This window comes from Saccoglossus kowalevskii, chromosome 3, assembly GCF_978046115.1.
Source record: "Saccoglossus kowalevskii chromosome 3, keSacKowa6.1, whole genome shotgun sequence".
In the NCBI taxonomy this organism is placed as follows: Eukaryota; Metazoa; Hemichordata; class Enteropneusta; family Harrimaniidae; genus Saccoglossus; species Saccoglossus kowalevskii.
This window is the reverse complement of record NC_140643.1, coordinates 1,564,027-1,590,486: the sequence shown is the minus strand read 5'-3', so window position 1 is coordinate 1,590,486 and position 26,460 is coordinate 1,564,027. Positions and strand designations below refer to the sequence as shown.

The window sequence follows — 26,460 nt, the reverse complement described above, 5'->3', positions numbered from 1 at the left end:
AAACTAATGGAATAGGAGCTGTTTGGCTTCTCATTTAAATCATTTTGCAGTGACCAAAAACTACAGCAACAGACATCAAAGAAAGCTTAGAAAGAACTCCCGTGTGCTGAGGGAATATGGATCATGATGTAATGTCCGGGAATACTAGTATTTGAAAATGATAAACAAATTATGAATAATCTATTAAACAAGAGTTTGCAGAGCCATCTCGATGCTGGGATAACAAGAGTATTTAAAGGTGTGTTTTGGAGCAATGGATTGGCGAACAGGCAGAAAAGCAATTTCAAAGACATTGACTTTGTTTTAATGAAAACTTGAAGTATCATGAGGGTACCTTTTATTATTTATTTATTTTGAAAACACAATTTTTAACAGAAGAAATTAAACTAAATTAAATAATCATGTTTGTTTATTTTGAACCTTAGAAATGACTACTGTTTAAATCGGGGTGTTTAATTGTACTTAGCGTATGTTACTATGAAATTCGAGAAAAACAGTCCATGCCCCTTCATACTTTTTTCGTTATCCGTTATGAGGGCTTTTTAATTCCTGGTGATGCGTTCTCTGGATTTTTAATTCATGGTGATTTGTTCTCAGCTAATTTCTCGTTCTTCGTTATTGGGTGTAATGAATTCCCGGTGATACGTTCTCGCAACTTTTAATTTCGCGTTATGCGTTCTTTGACTTTCCCGTTCTCTGTATTGTACGCTGAATTAAGCCATCAATAGTTTAAAATCGGTACACTCGAGTGTTTTTTATACACTCGTGTACTTGTAGTATGCGAGAGTTCTTCCCATTGGTCAATTCTTCGAAGTGTATGATGATCTTTTGCCAATCAAATCTACTGTTCTATAATGATTACAGCAAGTCGCTGAAGTATTGGGGCAGCCAATTTGCAAACTCGCTAGCGAATTGGCAACTGCCTGGGATTTGACTAAACAGTTGGCTTTCGAATTTCGCTGGCGCCGTCTTGTTATTATATGAGTGGTAGGCGAATGTACCGGCGACTGACTAACTATTCCGACCCTACTTTAGGTCACTTTTTATTATCCACGAAACGTTCCGAGCGCCTGTGGTTTGTCTAGGAAATACTTGTGGTTTCATATACGCTTTATTACATGATAAATTATAATTATAAACAATATAGTTCTATTGTTTATTGATTCCTTATTACTTCATAGTTTTCCAATGGAATATTAAAAGGTTCACAACTTTTAATAATGTATATGTGACCCGGGCTTACTTTAAGCATTTTTGACCCATAATACACGGCATTGTTGTCTATTGTTCGACTTAAATCGCTTAAATATACACCATGCAGTTTTGTGATATAGCGCCCTCTTGTGGTACACTTGTGCTACCTAGCATGGTTTTCGGTAGTTAGTATTTTGTGTGATTTATTATTTATTCTTATGCATTTTGACTTTGTAATTCAATAGTTTTGTATTTTTTTGCGTAGTATGTATTGTACGTGACGAGTTATGAAATTGTTATTCTGGAACATTCTGGAAGCGTTGTTCTGGAGGAGAGAAACAACGAACGGATCTCTCTCTCTCTCTTCTTGGCAACGTCGTATTGTGCCGTCGGGGAGGACAGTGTGGCCGCTGAGTGAAGATCGGAAGCGTGGCTGCCGAGATTGCGTCATTCCCCTTTTGCACGCCTCGTGAATCCTCTGCAAGCGCATTTCGTGTTAGGCCCTTGCATTGTGTTGTTTCGGCTGTTTTTTGGCGAGATTCGTTTTAGTCGCTCTTTTAAGAAACCACGGCGAGTCTTCTTTTTTGGCGGCGTGTTTGGGGCAGCGACGCACTCTCTTGGTAGATTGTATCACAGTCCCTCAACACCTCGAGGGACTGTGATTGTATGGACTGCTTAGTTAGTTAGTTAGTTAGTGATGGGCACAGTAAGGTGATTTTACTGATTTTATTGTGACGTTGTGCATTTTGATTATTGTGTTTACCCCGCCTTGTTTGTGTACGTGGTTGGGTGCTTGCCTGTGCGTTTGTGCTGAGTTAGGAGCTAGTGTTTGCTGTGTGGACGCTGTTAACCTTTTTTATCCGCACACCCTGCTTCTTGTATAGCGTGGGGCTGCTGTGGGCGGCATTTACTGCTTTGTTCAGGCATTTTATTTGTACAGCAGTTAGGCGTTTCATTGTATTCGGCGTGAGTGTTGGGTACTGCCCGGTTAATTTTGTTAATTTATAGACAAGTTCCTGGCAGGTTAATTTTATATGATTTTATTACCTTGCCCGTACCATCAAAGATGGAAAGGAAAGGTATATTAAGGGAAAAATTTTGTCCGGCGTTGTCGTCGTTAATAATTGTTATTGTGTGCATAATAACTTTACTAATTCTATTCCAAACTTTATCAAACTTGGTCACCTTATTCATCAGTATAAAGTCTTCCCTGAGTTTGAACAACAGATGTCCTGTATGAAAATATCATGCAAAAATTGAGAAAATCTGATAAAATATTTTGACTGTTTCTACTTGACTGATCACTGGTGATACACATCAAAAGTCACTGATCTCAGTGGAAATATGCATTGTTGTATGTGTTCAATGAAGCAAATGATTTATCTTGTAATAATATCTATGGTAATATATCTCAGAATCCCATACTGGGTTTCAAAACCAACTCATGGAGAGATTGCACAGTCTGATACACATTTGCAAACCTACCAATACAATCTTTACAGAAAACAAGATGTCAGAAAATCAATATAAGCACTCCTATGAACTGGGTGCCTAACTTTGATCAAGATCTGAAGCTAATAGAAAATCTGTTTAGTTCAAAGTTATCAAATCAAAAACAATACATAAAAAATACATTAAAAGCAAAACATTTCATCCACATTTTAAAAAGAAAATTATTTTAAAATATATGTATTCTGTATTTGACAAACAGTTCATTCGACAAATGAAAACTCACAGGAATATGTTTCAGCTATTAGAACAGAATGATAGAGTTTTTATAATACTAGTTTAAAAACGCACTTCAAAGATTGCAGTGTTTGAAGATGTAGATTCTCAGGAGGCACCAGTACTGTTGACTTCTCCCTCCACTGGACACCAACTAACTATTTAAGTTGATTTGCATACAAAGCAGAGCTTGCAACATGATAGCTATTCATAAAGGGTGGTTTTTAGGGGCCCAAGCCCATAGGGCGAGGCCCCTATTCTTATTGTCCGGTTTTTTAGGGGCCCAAGCCCGAAGGGCGAGGCCCCTATTCTTATTGTCCGGTTTTTTCTTCTTTCTTTCTTTCTTTCTTTCTTCCGTAACTTTTTTCGTCAAGTCGTTTGGGAAAACTGCTGAACGGAATGGTCTGATAATGCTCTATACTGATAGTCCATAATGTGAACTGGTGCAACATGCTTTCAGTATTTCGATTGGTCAATTAGTTTGGCAGCCATATTGGATTGAAATAAAACCGGAAGTGGCTGTTTGACCACTTTCTGAGGGTCTAGGCGTCTAGATTTTTTTATGGTATATAGTACAACTCATATGTAATAGATATCAGCAATAAAAACTTTAGCGGTCACGTGACTTTTCTCGCCATTTTGTTTTTCCTAAAAACGGCAAAAAACACTTGAAAATCTTCTTTTTCAGAACCACCTAGCAGAATGCTCTCATATGTTGTATTTAGCTTCTATATATGAATCCCATTTACGTTTGAAAAAATGTTTACGATTGGTCACGTGGTTTGGCCACCATTTTGGATTTCTTCTAAACAGGAAGTAGTTTTTTACTCTGGCAACACTTGAGGGAATATTTTCAATTTTGCTTCATGGCATCTGTGTATCAAGCCCTTTCAGAAACCTAAAAAAAATTTCAGATCAGTCACATGGTTTGGCCGCCATTTTGGATTTTAAGCAAAATTGACCAAAAGTTTGGGTATTTGTTTCTCAGAGACGATTCAACCAATCTACTAGATGTTTTTATATTTACCATGCCTGGCCTTAGCTGCATACGAGAAAAATAATATTATTTTGATCAGTCACGTGGTTTGGCCGCCATCTTGGATTTTGTGAAAATAGAAATTATGCAACTACATGTTTTGTATTAGTCTGATTTCTTTCAAATTTTGTATGTGCATTTGTGTCATCAGATGCATCATTTTGCCCCAATAGCACACTGTTAGGCCACGTGGCTGGGCACCCATGGGGTGGGGGCTTCTAACCTCATTAATATGCATAACTGTTATAACTCAAGCACTGTTGTAGTTAGGATGATGAATCCTGTGTTATTATGACAACCTTGAACAAGAGATTCGATTAAAATAACAAATGACCATATATGGTCATGTGAGCTCATTAATATGCATAACTGTCATATCTCAAACACTGTTGCAGTTAGGAAGTGGAATCCTGTGTTATTATGACAACATTGAACAAAAGATTTGATTAAAATAACAGATGACCATATATAGTCATGTGAGCTCATTAATATGCGTAATCGTTATATCTCAAACACTGTTGCAGTTAGGAAGATGAATCCTGTGTCATTATGACAACAGTGAACAAGAGATTTGATTAAAATAACAGATAACCATATATGGTCATGTGAACTCATTAATATGCATAACCATTATATCTTAAACACTGTCGCAGTTAGGAAGATGAATCCTGTGTCATTATGACAACAGTGAACAAGAGATTTGATTAAATAATAGATAACCATATATGGTCATGTGAACTCATTAATATGCATAACCATTATATCTTAAACACTGTTGCAGTTAGGAAGATGAATCCTGTGTTCTTATGACAACAGTGAACAAGAGATTTGATTAAAATAACAGATGACCATATATGGTCATGTGAACTCATTAATATGCATAGCAGTCATATCTGAAACACTGTCACAGAGCAGGACATGTAACTAGTGTCATTATGAAGACATTGAATGAAAGATGTAACTGACATTAGAAATGGCTATATATGATTATGTAATCTCATTATTGTGCATAAGAACATGGCTCATTATATATCCTGAAAACCATATTTTGATAACCAAACCAAGTAAATACATGGTACCAACTTCATTTTGACCTCATGTTACTGATAATACAAGCTACCTGATTGTCTAACATGTGACCTCATTAATTATGAAACAGAATCTTATCAGCTTGGGCCCCGGTGACGCCGCTTGCGGCTTTAATTTTTTTTACTTTTCATATAATACAGTAGTCACACAATGGGGCAGTTCATATTTGTCTCAGTGAATCATTAATTTTTGACAGACACCTGTACAAAATACTTGGACTAAAGCCAGCTAAAATTTTCTGTTATCTTGCATGTTTTATGAATCTATTCACATCTAAATGCAGCACTTTTTTTTTTCAATGAGACATTTGTTTTTATACTAAAATATCTGAATTACTTTGAAGAAAGCTGGAAATTATGTCCCTTAAAATAATTAAACAAATAAGGCACCAATGTTTTTGTAAGATATTTACATCTTTTAAGGACATTCGGTAGACTGATTCCCCACTGTTGGTTCAACCCCAAAACTTGTTTGTATTCAAAATTAATTATGACAATGCACATTTATATTGAAACAAACTATGATAAAGGGAATTATATTATATAACAAAGGGCAATGTCACCAGAGTTCAACTATGTTTTTTCCAGTGACAAGGCGCCACTGGGTCAGTCTGTTGGATTGACTTGGTCTGGCGAGGTTCATATTGACGTTATTGCATTAAATCGGCAGTATACCTGTCTCTGTTTATAACCGAAATATATGTGTTGGCTGGTTTTTTTGGGTTGACTGATTCATTCCCTGACTGTATCTGCATACCAACTCCTCTACTTCGGACCATCAAGTCTGTCTTTGGTATGTGAGGCAGCCCCTGTGATCGTGAGGAGGAAGAAGACTATTGGTATCCTGCGGAGTTTATTTAGATTGGTGAAAGGAAGTTTCATCATCTGCCTCGCCCCGTCGGAGTCCCATGAATGCCGGAGGTGGCATATAGTAGATAAGGAAAAAATGTCAAAGCGTTTTTCCTCTGTTCTACAGGAACGTATATTATTAGAATTATTCATTTGAGAACAATTTTTAATGTGCAATTAATTTTCACACTTATGAACCCCCTTCCCCTCATATTTACTAAATTTAAGTCATTATTTGGCTATATATGCAATTTACAAACCTGATTAGTTATAGGTTAAAATCTGTTGATATTAATTTCTTGATAAGCATAATATTTTATTTGGGTTTTAATCTCATTTAAATGAAACTTGCTACATGGATGGTCTGTTACATTGCACAGACCTTATTAGTTTTACACTGAAATCTGTTCATATTAATTATCTGTTTTGCATAATTAGTTTTAAGCTTTTCCATCAATATCTCAAGTACAAGTAATTTTGAATAAATTTTTAATGTGTCTCCATTACTCAGCACACAAGAGTTTTTTCTAAGCTTTCTTTGATATTATATTTATTTGACAAACTATTTTTCGTCATCTTTAATTTAGTTGTTTATTTTGTATCAGTATGTCAGATCATTTGGGAACACAATTACTGAAAGTTTGAAAAGATCATATAATTGGTCAGTCTATTACGTCACCAGTCCGTCATCGTTTTATCCACCAGCCACAAACCAAGTTTCATTTTGAGACAGTCCAAAGCACCAACCATTACCAGTTGTAACATGAGAAAAGAGGATCAAGAGAAAATGAGAAATTGGGCTGTTGACAATGGGAATGTTGTTAGACAAAGATCAATCCGACAAGAAAACACAAAGTATAAGGCCACTGAATCTATATGAGGAGATACCAATTGGTGAAACATTGCATCGAGAGAGACATGATTGGTCAGATGGGTCAGAGAAAACTGATGAGCAAAGAGAAGAATATAGTAGTGATTCAGAAACTGAGGAACTAGATAACACGAAAGAAGTGAATTTTATGAATTGCTGAACAAGCAGAAGATGTGTGTGCAAGATAGGTAGGCACTTGAACAGAAAGCAACTGGGGAAACTGTTGCACAAATGGACGACTACAGTAATGATGAGAACAGCAGTTTAGAAACGAAGGAGATAGATAGTTTTAAACAGAAAGATCAGATTAGAAATGTATGTCTAACTACTAGGTCTTACCAGCAATCAAAGTTAATGTCAAATATCTTCAATAAATGCTTTCATATTCAACAACAATTCCTGGTGATTGGTGAATAGGTAATTGGAATTGCTGGTGATTGGTGAATAGGTAATTGTAATTCCTGGTGATTGGTGAATAGGTAATTGGAATTCCTGGTGGTTGGTGAATAGGTAATTGTAATTCCTGGTGGTTGGTGAATAGGTAATTGTAATTCCTGGTGATTGGTGAATAGGTAATTGGAATTCCTGGTGATTGGTGAATAGGTAATTGGAATTCCTGGTGGTTGGTGAATAGGTAATTGGAATTCCTGGTGGTTGGTGAATAGGTAATTGTAATTCCTGGTGGTTGGTGAATAGGTAATTGTAATTCCTGGTGATTGGTGAATAGGTAATTGGAATTCCTGATGATTGGTGAATAGGTAATTGTAATTCCTGGTGGTTGGTGAATAGGTAATTGTAATTCCTGGTGGTTGGTGAATAGGTAATTGTAATTCCTGGTGGTTGGTGAATAGGTAATTGTAATTCCTGGTGGTTGGTGAATAGGTAATTGTAATTCCTGGTGATTGGTGAATAGGTAATTGTAATTCCTGGTGGTTGGTGAATAGGTAATTGTAATTCCTGGTGGTTGGTGAATAGGTAATTGTAATTCCTGGTGGTTGGTGAATAGGTAATTGTAATTCCTGGTGGTTGGTGAATAGGTAATTGTAATTCCTGGTGGTTGGTGAATAGGTAATTGTAATTCCTGGTGATTGGTGAATAGGTAATTGTAATTCCTGGTGGTTGGTGAATAGGTAATTGTAATTCCTGGTGGTTGGTGAATAGGTAATTGTAATTCCTGGTGGTTGGTGAATAGGTAATTGGAATTCCTGGTGATTGGTGAATAGGTAATTGTAATTCCTGGTGATTGGTGAATAGGTAATTGTAATTCCTGGTGGTTGGTGAATAGGTAATTGTAATTCCTGGTGGTTGGTGAATAGGTAATTGTAATTCCTGGTGGTTGGTGAATAGGTAATTGTAATTCCTGGTGATTGGTGAATAGGTAATTGTAATTCCTGGTGGTTGGTGAATAGGTAATTGTAATTCCTGGTGATTGGTGAATAGGTAATTGTAATTCCTGGTGGTTGGTGAATAGGTAATTGTAATTCCTGGTGATTGGTGAATAGGTAATTGTAATTCCTGGTGGTTGGTGAATAGGTAATTGTAATTCCTGGTGGTTGGTGAATAGGTAATTGGAATTCCTGGTGATTGGTGAATAGGTAATTGTAATTCCTGGTGATTGGTGAATAGGTAATTGTAATTCCTGGTGGTTGGTGAATAGGTAATTGTAATTCCTGGTGGTTGGTGAATAGGTAATTGTAATTCCTGGTGGTTGGTGAATAGGTAATTGTAATTCCTGGTGGTTGGTGAATAGGTAATTGTAATTCCTGGTGATTGGTGAATAGGTAATTGTAATTCCTGGTGGTTGGTGAATAGGTAATTGTAATTCCTGGTGGTTGGTGAATAGGTAATTGTAATTCCTGGTGATTGGTGAATAGGTAATTGTAATTCCTGGTGGTTGGTGAATAGGTAATTGTAATTCCTGGTGATTGGTGAATAGGTAATTGTAATTCCTGGTGATTGGTGAATAGGTAATTGTAATTCCTGGTGGTTGGTGATTTCCCTCTTTAAATCTTGGTGATTGGTGATTGGGAGGGGGTATAAATGGGCCTGCTTCACATCTTCAACACTGCCATGGTTTTGACGATGATGAATCTCACATTCATTATTTTCTTTTCTGAGCCCACACAGGGTTCAAAGTATTGTGGCTTGAATGTAATTGTACACCACACGTGAATGTAAACTAGCTTGCACAGTAATTCATTTCACAGTCATTGAAGTTATACATTTGTTCAATTAATTACTTATTTATTTATACGATAATAAAAAATCATACATGTAATTTCTTAGAACTTTTCATAATATAAACTGATACATTTCATCTCCCGGGCGTTTGCTTCGTTTTTGTACAACACACTGGAAATAACAAAATGGCTGACACCATCATAACTTGCTAGTCATAAAAAATAGAATACGCATGCGCATCATTATGCAAATTAGTCCACTCATCGATTCCTATTAATTGTATTCATGCAATTGGGCAGAAAAAAAATTAAAAAAAAATAATAAAAAAATACATAAAAAATGCTAAATTTTAAATAAAATGTAAAATAAAACAATGAATTGCAGCAGCCAATCATTAGTAACATTCTTACCAAGTTATATAAAAATCGTTTTAATGCTTCTTGAGATATAACTGAAATATAACAAACTCCCTTTTTGTGCTTTGCACACTGGAGTCAAAAACTGTATAGTTCCCATTACAAAGAAACGTCTACTGTATACATGTTCAGATTTATTACTTTTATACACAAGCTAATATGAGACAGCTCAAGTGAGAACAGTCATAGCCATGGTGACTAACAGTCAGACAGTGGGTCTAAACAATCGGTTAATGACATGACAAACTAGTATATATTAAGATTAGTTACACAAATGGTCATACTACGGGAGTATTGACAGAAGGGTTTTCTGGACAGAATATACACACCAGAATGTTTTATTGTGACGAACTGATACATTTGGCTGCATCACAGTCCGATTGAATTGTAAATTGTCTGCTATGAACTTCATCTCTAAACTTGAATACATGTACAATATATCACAACTGTCTCACTTACAAATTCTAGATAATTTTCAGCTAGTAGCAATTATTTTGCCGGTTCATATATGTCATCTCGTCTCATGAGGACACAGTCAATATAAGTGCCCAATCTGATTAAAATAAGATCCTAGTTTTGGCTTTTTTTATTTTGATCTAGTATTTATTTTTTAAAGTTTTGGTAATTGCGAAACAGGCAATCACATCCCCCCCCTTATATAGGCTGTCGGTTGCTTACTTTTCAGTGGAGCGATACTCTAGGGGCAATTTTTCTGTACATTATATTTTGCCCACTTGAATAAACCATTGATAAAAAATTAATAGTATATATTTTATTTACAAAATAACATGCTAAACTGGAACCATTCAAGCCACAATATAAACATAAAAATAAAAGATGACTTTCGTTGCATTTGACAATGAACTTACCGAAAAGCCGTTTGTTTACCGCGATCGTTTTCGTCGCTAACGTCGGTATAATCCGCCATTTTATTTGAGTGTGTTTGCGACCTGAATCTGGCCGGTGACATCATCAGGTGCACTATAGAAGGAGGTCTGTGATTCGTTGACTAAATAGTGGGTCTTGTTAAAATCTCGTTACATAGGTTCAAATGTATGTTGGGCAAAATTAAAAACAAATCACAAAATCAAAGTAAAATAATAAAATAAAAAAGCATTAATAACTAAAGTAATAAAATAAACTAAAAACAAGTCATTGAAAATGACACAGTCCCCGTTACATTTTTGAAAGTTCTCTTTGTGCTCGTCATATTAAAGCGGAGGGGTTGTTGCGAGTGTGTCCTTGAAACTTGAGTTCCACGTGGCGTATACAACAGATTGTTTATTTATGTTTATAAATTGTGGAAATATAGTAGTAAGGCTAAATAGTAGTAAGGCCAAAAAGACAGATAGCTGTCAATCGGCCATCCTTGACCAGTTTTTGGAACAAATTGTCATGGACATGCATCCTAACATGTATAAAGTACATGTATGTGCCAAATTTGAATGAAAACTGACAGAGCACGTCCAAGATACCGCATAAAAAAAAAAAGATGACTGCCAGTCGAGCATCTTTGATCCAATTGCGAAATAAATCGTCATGGACATGTATTCTAACATGTATAGTCTATGTACCAAGTCTGAATGACAACTGACAAAGCATGTCCAAAATACAACATTTTCAAAAAACAAGATGGCTGCCAGTCGGCCATTTTGAATCAAATCGCTAAACCACCGGACAGACTGGCGCAGGGACGGGCGGACAGACCCAGGAACTCACGAACAGTCGGGGACATGTATCCTAGCATGTATGATCTATGTACTAAATTTGAATGAAAACTGACAAAGCATGTCCTAAATACAACATTTTCAAAAAACAAGATGCCTGCCAGTCGACCATCTTTGATCCAATTGTGAAATAAATCGTCATGGACATGTATCCTAACATGTATGATCTATGTAATAAATTTGAATGAAAACTGACAAAGCATGTCCAAAATACAACATGGCTGCCAGTCGGCCATTTTGAATCAAATCGCTAAACCACTGCATGTACATATGTTCCACATAAAGTACTAGGCACTAGCAAAGAATGAACAGAATCGGTCCAAATGATTCTGAGATGCATATGTATGACTCCGGACGGACGGACGGACGGACGGACGGACGAAGACCGAATTATAAGTCCCCTTTTCGGACTTTGTTTGAACGGGGACTAATAAGTTTATAGCCAAAATAATTAAAGCCTGTACACTACATCAGATTTTAATCAGATTGTAAAAGTGCCCAAATTTGCACACTATTGGCCCTTGTGCATTTGACTAGTATTACTGGTACCATGTCGTAAAATTACATTCCATTAATTAAATTACATTTCATTTTGTGTTGGAGGACTTATGAACTAGAAATACATTCTCCAATTCTGAGTGATTGTGTGTAGGACATATGGTAACAACTTGAGTTGCAGAATTTTTGCTGTTGTAAACTACCACATTGCAATAAATGCTCTTTATAACTATGATGTCATTAATGACACACTTGGTGTTCATACATGATAATCACCGGTATTAATTTCATGGTTATAACAGACAAGCACATTTATTCATAGAATGACAACATATATTTTTTGTGATACTGTATTTCCATCAGCTGAAATTACATACATTTTGTAAGCACCGAAAAAATAAAATAAATAACATAAACGTTAAAATCTCATATTTACCCGAGAGTGAACATTTCAAAATGGCTACCGATGTTAAACCAGTAGTTCTTGTTACTTAGTATTCATAGTGCAGGGCTATGCAACTATGGAAAACTGAGAGAGATGAGAGGGACAGACTGACTTTGAAAATATCATTCACAGCCCTAATCAACTACGGTACTGAAAGCCTCATGGACATGCCAATTACGAGTATAGCAATCCCATGTTTTGGGGCAACACATGCTGAATCACGTTCCCCTTAATGTGTCAACAAATTATTATTAAGATTAATATTTTATTTATGTTTAAGCATGAATGCTGTATACCCTAGCACACTTTACAGGATGTGTTCATTACCCAAGAAAACATTTATTGGTGAATTTAGCTCCACCTCGCACATTAAGGTTCATCAATACAGTTTATCAAACGTTTGATGTAAACACACATGAGAGTGAGAACATGTTGTATTGCCTTTGTATTAGCATAAGACAAATTAACACTCCGATTTCTTTAGGTAAGTACCCCCCTATTTTATTTTATTCAAAATGTAGTTCCAGAAACATTGTTTCATTATCAATTTTTTTTATAAAAATGCAAACATTTTGTTTTAATCCGCATCAAGTATCACATTTATCCCAAAAATGTAGTGACCTCACATATGACCTTGTATAGCAATAAACAATATATTTGCAAAAAAAAGAATTCATGAATTTATCAAGCAACCTTATAGCAAACCGTAAATGATGGATTGATTAGCAATCAGAAATATAAGGTCTAATCAGAGTATGTGATACTAGATGTGATTACTGTTACACATTACTCGACTTTCATAGGTTTCTGAAAATAATTTTTAATGCAGTAGCAGTTATATATTTGTTGTATACATACAGAAGTTGTACATCTGTCACATTACTCTATTTATATAAAGGGGCTACCTTCTTGACAAACAGAATTTTCAATGGAGCAGACACAACAATTAGAGAAAGTGAACACTTAGTTTTGCCAGCTAATAAAAAACATAAAACTGAAAACTGCATGTATGGTATCCTGGTTCATTATAACATAACAATATATATATAATTATAGTCTAGATGTGAGAGTTGATTATTCCAAGACAAAAGTGCTCAATACAAAGTATATGTAGAGTGGATAGATACGGTAATAGAGGAAATAAGACAACTACATGAATATTGAAACTCGACAGCAATGTTTCGTAAGGTACAAGTACATCACTCATTAGGAGCTTTATATATAATTATATATACACTTCTGTCATTTACATAATGTATATGATAGGATGGTAATTGCAGTAAATCCATATTCATAATACGTTAGGGCTTGGACTTGACATTGCAGCATGGATGTCATTGTCATGATTTCAATCTCAGTAGAAAAACCTAGAAAGAAAAGAAATGAACACTATACTTATGAATTAAGTATATGCATTTAAAAAACAAAAATAAATGAGTATTATCAACTTATTTCATTGACCACAATAGATGCATTCAAGTTTGTAACATACTTTTTTAGTTGAAGTAACATAGAAGTAGTCCCTGCCATTATAAAGTTTGAAAGGTTATGGCAACTATCTGTGAACCAAGTTTCCCCCAGAAGGCCATTTTGTATCTCAACATTATAATAATAATATTTATTTATTGCACCTTTAGATATACAGTATTTCTATCAGTACAGTAGCAATAAAAGTATAACAAAGTATAATAATAATGAAATAAGAGAAAATATTATAATGTTAAGTATAAAAGTAAAATGTAATGTGTTAAAATTATTTTTACTGATACTAATTAGTATAATAATAACAAGCAGCCTATCGGCTGAGATAGCTCCGCTGTTAGCAATGCACATTTCAATTAAAGAACTGAAGACATCATTAGAAAATGAACAATATGAATAGTAACAAAGCAATCGGACTTACAGTTTTTAACAAGAAGTCGAAAATATCACTTTTTACCAAAAATTACAAAAATATTCACCAAAATAAATTAATTAGAGAATTGAAGACATCATCACAAAACGAACAAATCTGAGAGAGGTCCACATGTAGTACCTATATATGTAATATCAAAGCAATCGGACTTACAGTTTTCAACAAGAAGTCGAAAATATCACTTTTTACCAAAAATGACAAAAATATTCACCAAAATTAGAGAATTGAAGATATCATCACAAAATGAACAAATCTGAGAGAGGTCCACATGTAGTACCTTTATATGTAATATCAAAGCAATCGGACTTGCGGTTTTTAACAAGAAGTCAAAAATATCACTTTTTACCAAAAATGACAAAAATATTCACCAAAATTAGAGAATTGAAGATATCATCACGAAATAAACAAATCTGAGAGAGGTCCACATGTAGTACCTATATATGTAGTATCAAAGCAATTGGACTTGCGGTTTTTAACAAGAAGTCGAAAATATCACTTTTCACCAAAAAATGACAAAAATATTCACCAAAAATAGAGAATTAAAGATATCATTACAAAATGAACAAATCTGAGAGAGGTCCACATGTAGTACCTATATATGTAATATCAAAGCATTTGCACTTGCGGTTTTTTACAAGAAGTCGAAAATATCAGTTTTTACCAAAAATGACAAAAATATTCACCAAAATTAGAGAATTAAAGATATCATTACAAAATGAACAAATCTGAGAGAGGTCCACATGTAGTACCTATATATGTAATATCAAAGCAATTGCACTTGTGGTTTTTAACAAGAAGTCGAAAATATCAGTTTTTACCAAAAATGACAAAAATATTCACCAAAATTAGAGAATTAAAGATATCATTACAAAATGAACAAATCTGAGAGAGGTCCACATGTAGTACCTATATATGTAATATCAAAGCAATTGCACTTGCGGTTTTTAACAAGAAGTCGAAAATATCACTTTTTACCAAAAATGACAAAAATATTCACCAAAATTAGAGAATTGAAGATATCATCACAAAATGAACAAATCTGAGAGAGGTCCACATGTAGTACCTTTATATGTAATATCAAAGCAATCGGACTTGCGGTTTTTAACAAGAAGTCAAAAATATCACTTTTTACCAAAAATGACAAAAATATTCACCAAAATTAGAGAATTGAAGATATCATCACGAAATAAACAAATCTGAGAGAGGTCCACATGTAGTACCTATATATGTAGTATCAAAGCAATTGGACTTGCGGTTTTTAACAAGAAGTCGAAAATATCACTTTTCACCAAAAAATGACAAAAATATTCACCAAAAATAGAGAATTAAAGATATCATTACAAAATGAACAAATCTGAGAGAGGTCCACATGTAGTACCTATATATGTAATATCAAAGCATTTGCACTTGCGGTTTTTTACAAGAAGTCGAAAATATCAGTTTTTACCAAAAATGACAAAAATATTCACCAAAATTAGAGAATTAAAGATATCATTACAAAATGAACAAATCTGAGAGAGGTCCACATGTAGTACCTATATATGTAATATCAAAGCAATTGCACTTGTGGTTTTTAACAAGAAGTCGAAAATATCAGTTTTTACCAAAAATGACAAAAATATTCACCAAAATTAGAGAATTAAAGATATCATTACAAAGTGAACAAATCTGAGAGAGGTCCACATGTAGTACCTATATATGTAATATCAAAGCAATTGCACTTGCGGTTTTTAACAAGAAGTCGAAAATATCACTTTCTAATGATGTCTTCAGTTCTCTAATTTTGGTGAATATTTTTGTCATTTTTGGTAAAAAGTGATATTTTCGTATACATACATTACCTGTGTCAACAACTTTACTTCCCATGTACTTCATGTACAGATCTACATGTAGTTTGTGGCCCTAAATAAGGACAAGAGTACTTCTCATATGACAACGATACAAATAATGTGCAAGAATCCAGAAAAATATTATCAAGTTTTTATTATCATACATTAATATTAACAAATCGTGTGAAATTGAACTTTTATGCTTTGGTTGACAGCACTTTTCAAAGAAAAAAAAAAAGACGACCTGCAAAACTTTATATAATTGTCAGACATGCAGGGAATAGTATGCTTTTGTAATATATGCAGTTTCAGTGGCTTTGCTTTCTGAGAAAAAATTCTAGCTCTGCACCTGAAAAAAACAAAAAAACATTTAGTCAAAAGTAAGCAGAAGTTGTAGCATATGTGCTTCCAATTAGCTGTTAAATTTAATTAAAAAAGATATTTGTGCATCGTCTTTTCAGTACAAAAACATATTAATATATTTATACCAGCCAGAAAGAAATTGCATTAGGAATATACATGGACAACAATTGATGCATGTCTAGCAATATACTGTTTGAAAGGCTGCAAGATGTAATGAAATAGCAAACCAATCACTAATCGAGTCGGACTGGCTGGAAAACTGCACAATACATACAAAAATGTATGCAGATGATATATGAGCAGCTCCACCAAATATAAAAATATTCTTTCCATAGTTATGACTCTAATGTGAATGTGATTTTCCACTGCTTAGCAATACTAGTTTGTGTATTGTATTGTATCATACAAGTTTATTGTGATTCTAAATGTGTTTGTAATTTTATTTAGCTTTATTTAGGGATTGATCAGTTACTTCAGCCTAGGAGGGGGGGGGGGTATCGGCAGATTCCATTTAAGCCAGCTGTAAATCTCAGTTGACCCACCCCTATCAAATAAAAAAAAAAAGTGGGTGACCCCCCCAACAATATATTTTAAAACATGCTGACCCCCCCCCCCAAAAAAAAAACAAAAAACAAAAACAAAAACAAAATAAAGAAACATTAACAGTTTTGGCTCTGACATGATTACAAAATGTATTATGTGTGCATTGAAAATATCATGGTTTGCCATAATTTTGATATAATTTTTAGTGTTTGCACCTAAGGAGGGGAGGGGAAGCATAAAGCCAAAAAATGACTACAGAAAAGGCTGCAGGAAGGAGGGAAATCTATGCTGCTAAAGATAGTAAATAAAAGCAAAGCTGTGGAGTACTCACTCGATAAACGCCCTTATAAGATAGGAAAAAAGGATTTGAATCTAGGCGGTTTGAACTCTTTGAAAACTAAGTTGGATTTAAAATATCTTTCATATCTTATAGACCAGGAAAGCTTTACACCCAAAGCACAGTCTGTGCTTATGAAAACAAAGGAAACTTTGATTTTTGCTTAAATTTGTGTTGGATTTAGGTATTTTACAGAGCAAAATATGCATATTTAAAAGTTAAAAAAACAAAAAAAAATATTTATTTACTTTTTCATCATTTATTTTAATTTATATATCAGCATTTTCCCAAATTTAACTTTTTTGATTTGCTGAACAAAAACTGTCACTGCTCTTTGTACTAATTGCTGTGTTGTTTTTCCGTCTCATGTTATAATTGGATAAATCCAGTAAATATCTTATACAATGGTGACTTCAGACTTTAAATAAATATAGGTAATAGTTATTATTAAGAACATATTTGTACGATTAACTTTTTTATCTTTTGTTCATTTTTAAAAATATATGCATGAGTGCGTGTGTGAATTCTGGAAAACATGGTGACCCCCTTATTCATGATATCAAAAACAGGGTGACCCCCCTATTCGCACAATCAAAAACAGGGTAACCCCCCTACTGGTCCACCGACCCCCCCCCCCCTAACTGACCAATCCCTTAGCATTCTGTTTAGTTGGTTAACTTTACTGTATCTTAATGTTACACAGAAGTTTATTTTATTTTTATACGACCATAGAACAACTCACGGTAGTTTGTTTTAATGTTGAATAAATATTATTATTATTAAAATCAGTCACTGTACAATGGTGACGTATTGCGCAAAATTGTTGCAAGGACAATACTTTTCTCGATTTGCGTGTCGTCGTGCGTCGATAAAAAATGCATGGAATGGTCGGCAGTATCGCTCAAGTTCGTCTACTAGTGTGACCTTCGTGGCTGGTGAAAAGCAAGATGCCGTATAATCTTTTAAATAGGCATCAAGGAGGAGTGAAAGGCCTTAATTTGGTTCTACAATGGGCGTCATGAAATGTTGGAAAATTAAGTCAATCAAAAAATCTGTTCACATGACAACAAAAAATATTCACTATATTTAATATGCATTATGTTTTTTGTTAGTAGCAAATGATCACGGTACGGTAGCTTACTTGTTTTCGAAGTGTTGATTATATTAACGTATTATAAGTAAAATTCAACTTAGTTTTATCGTAAACAAATGATTTCGGTTACATGCTAACGCTAGATGCGATACAATATCCGCCATGTTATCCATGCACAAGAGGCGTGTTTTTTGACCAGATAGGTCAAGTCGCTCACCAACCAATCAAAATGCTGGATGGTGCCCATGTGCTCAAATTACCATAAAGCATTTAAATATGACAGTTCAGCTACCTCATGGTGAAAGCAACACGGAAGAGATTTACTGATGTTTTAGTGCGATCTTTTAGCTTTGTTTTTCATGGGAAAAGAGCATGATTTTTTTTAATCGGCCCAATTTAGAAAAATAAATAAACGTACCGTCCCAAATATAAATGTACCGGGTGGAATTTTTGGGGAAAAAATAAACGTACCGGTGCGTTTATAGGTAGCGTTCTGGGCAAGCTCTCCGAGTAGTGACATATTTTTAACTTCGCATATGGCGTGATCAGTGGATTACGTAAATAAACCAACACTTTCAATGAGTACAAGCCGACCCAACTAAACTTGTTTATGGCTGTTTGTGAACGGCGAGGACGCATGTCATAGAACAATAGCTGTGGAAATCATAATGTAAATGTTGTGGAAATCAAGCATGGCGATAATGATTTTGAGCGAGGCAGAATCTGGCAAGCGCGTCTCAGAGCAGCATTGCGCCAACACCACCACCACGTTTGAATCCCGGAGAGAGCACTGCAAACCTCTTAAATCACGAGGTAAACTTTCAATTTACACAATACATAATCAGTTCCTACAACCATAATAAAAAGGCAGTTATTCTGGCGAAACTCTCGCCAGGTTAGCAATAGTTCGGCTGATCTGCACTGGCTCGGAAGATGAATTCTGATTGGCTAAAAAAACAAAAAAACTTGTGGCGTTGAATGCACGTTCATTGTCAGTATTGTTATGCAAATTCAAACTAGCTAATCATTTACAACCTTCTGAGCCAGTGCAGATTAGCCCCAATAGTTTCTCACGATCACCAAACCCGAGACACAAACGATAATTCAAAGTGTACAGATACCATAACAAGCACAGTTTCTTACCTTTGAAATTGACGAGACACAATTTTGTCCATATGAGCGTTGCGCAAATAAAGATACAATTCCGGGATCCAACATCCTCACACCAAAATGACAGTGATTTCCACCGAGACGAGAACTGCGTATGCGTCATCAAAACTCGAATTAAACTCGGGTAATTTCGGGAAAAGTCTGATTTTCCAGCAGTTTGGAAGGAAAAATGTTAAAAATCAAAGAAAAACACAGTGAAACTTTGATAAATCGAAAAAATAACTTGATGTGCATAATAGCACCATCAATTCCTGTCTCTGTACCAACTCTGAACTGAATTGGATCACACGTGTGAGAAAAAGCTGGTAACGTGAAAATGTGCACACACAGATGCACAGACACGACCCAAATTAATACCCCGCAGATCCGGCGGGGGCTAATAATGTAAATGTATACTTCAATTTAACTATATTGGAAAACGATTATGGGGATTATTAATTTCAATAAACAATATTCAACTATCCTTTGCAACACCAATAAGATCATAATGGTAATGTTTATTGGTCTTTGAAACTAGAGGCATTATCAGAGCATGGGTCTTATTTTGGAACTCCTGCCAGGATGGTATTCCCAGAATAGTGCCAGTTGTTAAAGAAACATAAAACTTTAATTCTCAACAACAATGAAAAGACCAGTTACTGAGACAAAGCCCTACTCCCCGCAAAACCCTACAGATACGAAACCCAATTACCGCGAAAGCCACTCACCGCGAAGCTACTAGTAATTCTTTCAAATAAGTAAGGGGAATAATGAGAACCATTAGTTCACATAGTGGAGAGGGGCAGAGTAATAGAATTAAAATTACCCATGAGCAATTTGTCCAACCCCTAGGATTGAGCAGTTTCTATTTAAACATTATGCATATGTGTGACATGATGTGAAATGTGTAATAATTATTAACAAACGAAAAAAGTTACCTTAAAATAATTTCTGAAAACTTTTAGATCAGTTTGTTGTAAAGCTTCACAAAATTCCTGGGAAAAAAACAAGAAACCCAGGATTGAGAAACAAATTTGCAATGATGGAAACAAGGATACATGGACCTGCCTAAATGTGAAATTTGTGTACATTGATTGTTTGACAATTTTTTTCAAATTTTAGCACAAATTCAGTTTGACTGTTTTGTATAATAGAGACCTATATAACAATAACTGTTCTACTAAAGGTTTCACAATTACCAAGAAAACTATCAAAGCTAACAAAAAAATAGGCAAAGGAAAAACATTACCAGGATTGGATGGGTTGGAAAAACAGCAAACGCAAAATTGATTTCAGTTATGGGTTGATATAGAGATTAAAATAGCCTCTGGCAAGATGCGACTCTCATACATATGTGATCTTAATGCAGAGCTTGACACAGTTAATTATTCTACTGTTAAGTAAGTCACTGTCAATGTCATTACTTGAGATATTGGTGAGAAAAGCTCAAAACTAACTAAATGTTATCAAATTAGATAATTTAATATTTTGGGAACACTGATGGTATGGTTGTCAAGCCAAATGGAAGGCATCGAATATGTAGGTAAGATTTACATTAGTATGTAGCGGTACCTGGAAGTATGGTTAATCTGCATTGTGGTAGCTAGGGTTTGATAGTGAATTCAATTTCCCCACTGACCAGTGGTACAATGATGATGAACAGAATATGTTGTGGTTTGCAGGTTGAGAGAAATCAGCATTTAGGGATGTACGCATTTAGCATGTACGACCTAGAAAATATGCCATATGCGAGTACCAATTTGCGAGTCGCAAGTAGCAAAATATGCCATATGCTAGTGGTAAAAACAGCATATGCGAGTGGTAAAATGTATCATTTGCGAGTGGTAGAAAAGGCCTATGCGAGGAGTCAAATGTGTTGTTTGTGAGTGGTAAAACTAAGACCAGGAAAACGGGTGTATGCAAGGGGTGAAATGAGTCATTTATAAAAATAATGGTAGCAAATAGTTGTCGATAATAAAGCTTGCGATTTGTAAGACTGGTTATTAATATATTAATATATATATAATATATATAGATTTTTTTTTATTTCAAGATGAAAAACGGATAGTTGAAGTTGCATCGATTTCAAAGAGGCCATTTCACTGCGACAACTCTAGCTTTGTTGTAGTTTTGCGCACAGTCCCTCAATTGAGGGACTGTGTTTCGCAAAGTAAAAAAAAATTATGGTTTTATAACCCGCAAATTATGGGAAAAAGAAGATCCCCATGAATTACGATGAATTAATGCTGCTTGTGTTGAATGACGGTTGTGGGGCCATTTGGAGAAACCAACAGGGATTGATATTCCAAACAAATCATTGGGACACGATCGGTAGACATTTCAAACAAATGAAATTATTAACGAAAGACGAGATTTTTCTAGATATTTACGAACATACTGTCATACCAAATATATGCAAAATTGACAAATACACAAAGAAGTGTAATATTAGGTTTTATTTTAGCCTTAGAAATATTTTCTTTCACTCAGTCTATGCGTGGGACTTCTATTCAGTTTAACTTCATGGTCCTTCTGTCTTCTCTTTCGGGGAAAACAACAATAATTATACAAATCGTAAACACATTGCAAAGACTCAACGCAATCAGGAAAGGAAACCCAGACAACCATATCGTACTTCTATTTAAATATATTTTGTTACGTCAAAATATTGTTTAAAATAAAATATTCAATCCCATGCAGCCAAATATAGGTCAAAGGGTCAGATTGCGTGCATATAATTATAGAACTTTTGACGGTTGTTCAACATCTATCAAAACAAGAACATTTTTAGTAGTCCGAATTTTAAATGCAAGCGAGCGGGTGGTGATATTTCCGGGTTTGCGCAGACGAAAATAAAACAGAAATTGTCCTGTCAAATTAAACAAGCGGTCTCAAAAGCGAGTGATTGAAAAGCGGACTATTTGTACTTGTTTATTAAATATCTCAACGTACTGAAAAATACCTGAGAAAGCTCGCAAGGACATTATAGGACATTGCCACAGTATTCTCACTACTTGATTACTGTGACACTGTGTATTCTAACTGCAGCATTACACTAAAAAGTAGTCTGCAATGTATCATCAACCTTGCTGTACGCATCCAATGTGGCTTGAAAAGACATGAACCTGTCTCCATTGCAAGATCAGCTCTTGGTTGGCCAACCATTCAAGACAGACAAACTAAACACTTTAATAAACTCGTTTACAAATGCAAGCAATATTTAGTCCCACCATACTTATCTGACCTTCTCATTTCAAACTCTGCCATCCATTCCTACAACACCAGAAATCGATTTCATATTTCAAAATCTCACACTCGCTCTTTTAAATATCGCGCAGCTACAGCTGCTAATAATATTGTATAATTTTATCTTACTACTTTGTTGTCAATTCATATTTACCCCATTTATGCATTTTATCCGGACTGCTATGTTATTGTCATTTTTTTTAATTTAATTTTATCATATTATTTCATAGTTATTTTATTTTATACCCTATTTATGCTTTTCTTTATTGTGTTCTCGTCATTTTTGCAGTGGTTTGTTTAATTCTATGTTAATTTTTATATCTATATGCTGTGCATGAAAAACCATTTATGGATGTACTGTTCCAAATAAATAAATTACAAATTAAATTACAATTACAAATATCTAATCTTAAAAAAAACGCCTCGTGTGGTTCTGTCCTCCCATGAGCGCAACTACATCAACATTTAATCATTCTAAGGTCTATGGTTTAATCAAACACACAAGTCGTGATTTCCTCAAGTCAACGGCGTGCATTCCCATTTGTCGACAGAATCAACCTTACACTGCAGCATTATATAGGGGATTTTGCGGAGGGCCTACTTCATTACAAAACTGTTGAAATACCAACAAGTTCCTGTTCAGCGAGTCTATCTGTACTGATGATAACTGTACTTCTATGATTTTTCAACGCTAACATGTCCATTCTTATTTTAACGAAACATACAACTTTTTATTATTTATACAAGTAAAGTGGTTAGGTCTAAGTGTTTGGGGCATTGAGGCTAAGTCTTCTATTTACCCGCAAATATTGTCTCTATCCCGCTGAAGCAACGGCAGACGCTTCTTTGTTAGTCCCCGTTCGGACGTAGTCCGAAAACGGGGACTTATGTTTTGCCCTGTGTGCGTCCGTGATCACCTGTATCTTGAACATGCATGGACCGATTAAGTTCAAACTTCACTCATTCATCACACATTATATGGGACATATGCACATGCATTTTTTTCAATAGCGGCCATTTTAAGGCCGAAAATGCATCAAAATCGCACATTTTCACCATTCCGGACCCGGATCTCAGTTGTGCATGGACGGATTTTGTTCAAATTTGGTACATACATTAAACATAATAGGACCTTGATGCACGTAATTTTTTTTTTTTGGACCGGGCTTGAAATGGGCGCCAGTCGGCCATTTTGTTTTAAAGAATTCAGTTCTGGATCCGTATCTGAGACATGCCTGGATTAATCGAGTTCAAACTTCACACACACAGGGTACATCATGTCACAAATATGTATGTGCATTTGTTTCATCATCTCATTAACGATAGCCAAATGGCGGCCGCTTTAAGGCCGAAAATGCATTGAAATCGCACATTTTCACCATTCCGGACCCGGATCTGAGTTATGCATGGACGGATTTTGTTCAAATTTGGTACATACATTAAACATAATAGGACCTTGATGCACGTCATTTTTTTTTTTCGGTTCATGTTCGAAATGGCCGACTGGCGGCCATTTTGTTTTAAAGAATTCAGTTCTGGATTCGTATCCGAGACATGTCTGGATTGATCAAGTTTAAACTTCACACACACATGGTACATCATGTCACAAATAGATATGTGCATTTGTTTCATGATCCGCTTAACAATAGCTGAATGATGGCCATTTTAAGGTCGAAAATGCATCAAAATCACGTATTTTCACAATTCCGGAACCGGATCTCAGTCATGCATGGTTGGATTTTGTTCAGATTTAGTGCATATATTAAACATAATATAAGCTCGATGCATACCAATTTTTCTTCGGATCAAGTTCAAAATGGCCAACTGGCGGCCATTTTGTTTTAAAGAATTTAGTTTTCGATCCATATCTCGGACATGCCTGGACAGATCAAGTTCAAACTTCACATACACATCATACATTATATCATACATATGCCTGTGCATTTGGGCCAGTCCTTTTAAGGTCAAAAATTCACAAAAGTTGCACATTTTCACCACACCGGAACTGAATCTATGTCATGTGTGGGCAAATTTAGTTTTAATTTTTTTTTGGATTGTATTGAAAATGGCTGACTGGTGGCTATTTTGTTTTACTGAATGCAGTTCAACATCCATATTGTTGCTGCTTTGAATGTATATGTCACTCAAATATGAACGGAACGGGGACGTGTCATTGACAATGACTTGTTTCAATTTAATTTGATCGGGGTTGCGTGTAAATACACTCCATGTGTGAGGGACATCACACAACATGCCCTTTATTTCTTCACTATCAATTCGTGTCGATGTATTATTTTGGAATTGTACGTTAGCTTACATTTGGCTTGTAGCAAATTTAACACCTCTCCGAGTTGTGACTATTTTTGAAGCCTGCCATTGTTTTTATTTAACTGGCGGCGCGCGACACAAGAATTCCCTTTATAGTCGTGACCCTTCTGTGACCACCCGTTTTTACTGACTACAATTATAATTCTATGATTCTTTAACGCAGACCACAGGTTCATACTAGTTTTACCGAAACAAAGAACAATTTTCGCATGTTAATGTGGAATGTGATGGCTGTTTCATGAAAACACCTTGATGGTCGTTTATCAAATTATTGTGCTGTCATGTTTCCTGTGCAGTGTGAAGACATCGATTCTATGCAAACGACTGAACGAACTTTTTGATATAAACACTCAAATGAATAATAAACAAAAAGCACTACATAGAAATAGTAGTTCAAGCTTCATTTATTTGCGACCTTCACAATGTTATCCACGTACACTGGCCGACTGTAATGTTGAGTACCGGGTTGCCACCTAGGCTACTAGATCGCGTTGACAGCTATTTGCTATCATTATTTTTATATATGAATCGCACCTAAAGTAAAAGCTTCAACAGCATAATGTCTTAATAATCTAACAAATCATGTACACACCATTTCCTAATCATGGTAAATATTTGATTTTACCATGATAAAACGCATTTGAACATACGTTATAATGCACAAGCGAATTCAGCCATTGATCAAACTGATATTCCTGTAGTACCGAGGTCACTACAAATGATTCATTTCACCCCTTGCATACACCCGTTTTCCCGGCCTTTGTTTTACCGCTCACAAACAACACATTTGACCCCTCGTATAGGCCTTTTTTGCCACTCGCAAATGATACATTTTACCACTCGCATATGGCATATTTTGCTACTTGTGACTCGAAACTTGGTACTCGCATACGGCACTATTTCTAGGTTGTACATACCTAATTTAGGCTAATAATTCTGTTGGGATATGACTCAATCTTTTTCATGAATTTAGCACATAGCTGCCAGCTAAAGATGAAAATTAAGTGAACTGGGTAGGCTCTGATTGCAAGACAACTACCAACATATTTAATGCAGTTAGGCATCTGAGACAACAACATTACATTTCTCAGTCTTCTGCTTTTTTTTCAGAGTGGCCTCAATTTTGTTCTTTCTTCACATGATTTTGTAATCTGCTACTGGACAATCCATGCCTTACAAACAGCGAACTTGGCAATGTAATGATAACAGGTTATATATGGGGGGATAGTATTGGTAACATGTAACATAGAATATACATAAAAGAGTAGTTTGTGAAGTAAACATTATAAATTATAAGTATTTGTATCTCTTACTTGTGACAAGCCAGGTGATATCTGTAGTGATGGCAAGTATTCTTCTTGTAAAAATCTATATGCATTTCTCCCCTGCTTACTGACAACAGTTTTTAATAGGGCTCCATCTTCCTGAAGAGCCTGTCATTATGGTAATACATAAGCATAGTGTGACAAAGATTACACCATGGTACAATGTAAGTATAGTTCTAAACTTTCTTTGTGAATTTTAAACCTGATGGTGATGCACATGATTTCTCACAAATTTCTGATCATGATCAAAGTAGTCTTGATTTACTTGTGTTATGCCTTTATATTGACAGCTGACTCAGGTT

The 26,460-nt window shown here is 35.1% G+C and overlaps 1 protein-coding gene and 1 long non-coding RNA gene across 2 annotated transcripts in view; both read right to left on the bottom strand.

Moving 5' to 3' along the window:
• Positions 1-8,979: 8,979 nt before the first annotated feature.
• Positions 8,980-26,460, bottom strand: part of LOC102808140 (exportin-T-like) — a 112,216-nt gene continuing 94,735 nt past the window's right edge. The window contains exons 20-22 of the mRNA XM_085496674.1: positions 26,147-26,266; positions 20,198-20,254; positions 8,980-13,397 (exon numbers count right to left, since the gene is read on the bottom strand). Of these exons, the coding sequence (XP_085352800.1) occupies positions 13,371-13,397; positions 20,198-20,254; positions 26,147-26,266 (204 nt within the window). The 3' untranslated portion in view covers positions 8,980-13,370. The remainder of the gene's footprint in view (positions 13,398-20,197; positions 20,255-26,146; positions 26,267-26,460) is intronic.
• On the bottom strand, positions 15,904-19,330 carry LOC146747435 (uncharacterized). Its single transcript, XR_014929018.1, has 2 exons — positions 19,254-19,330; positions 15,904-16,123 (listed from the first exon to the last, which is right to left on the bottom strand). It is a non-coding gene; the product is annotated as an uncharacterized LOC146747435 (long non-coding RNA).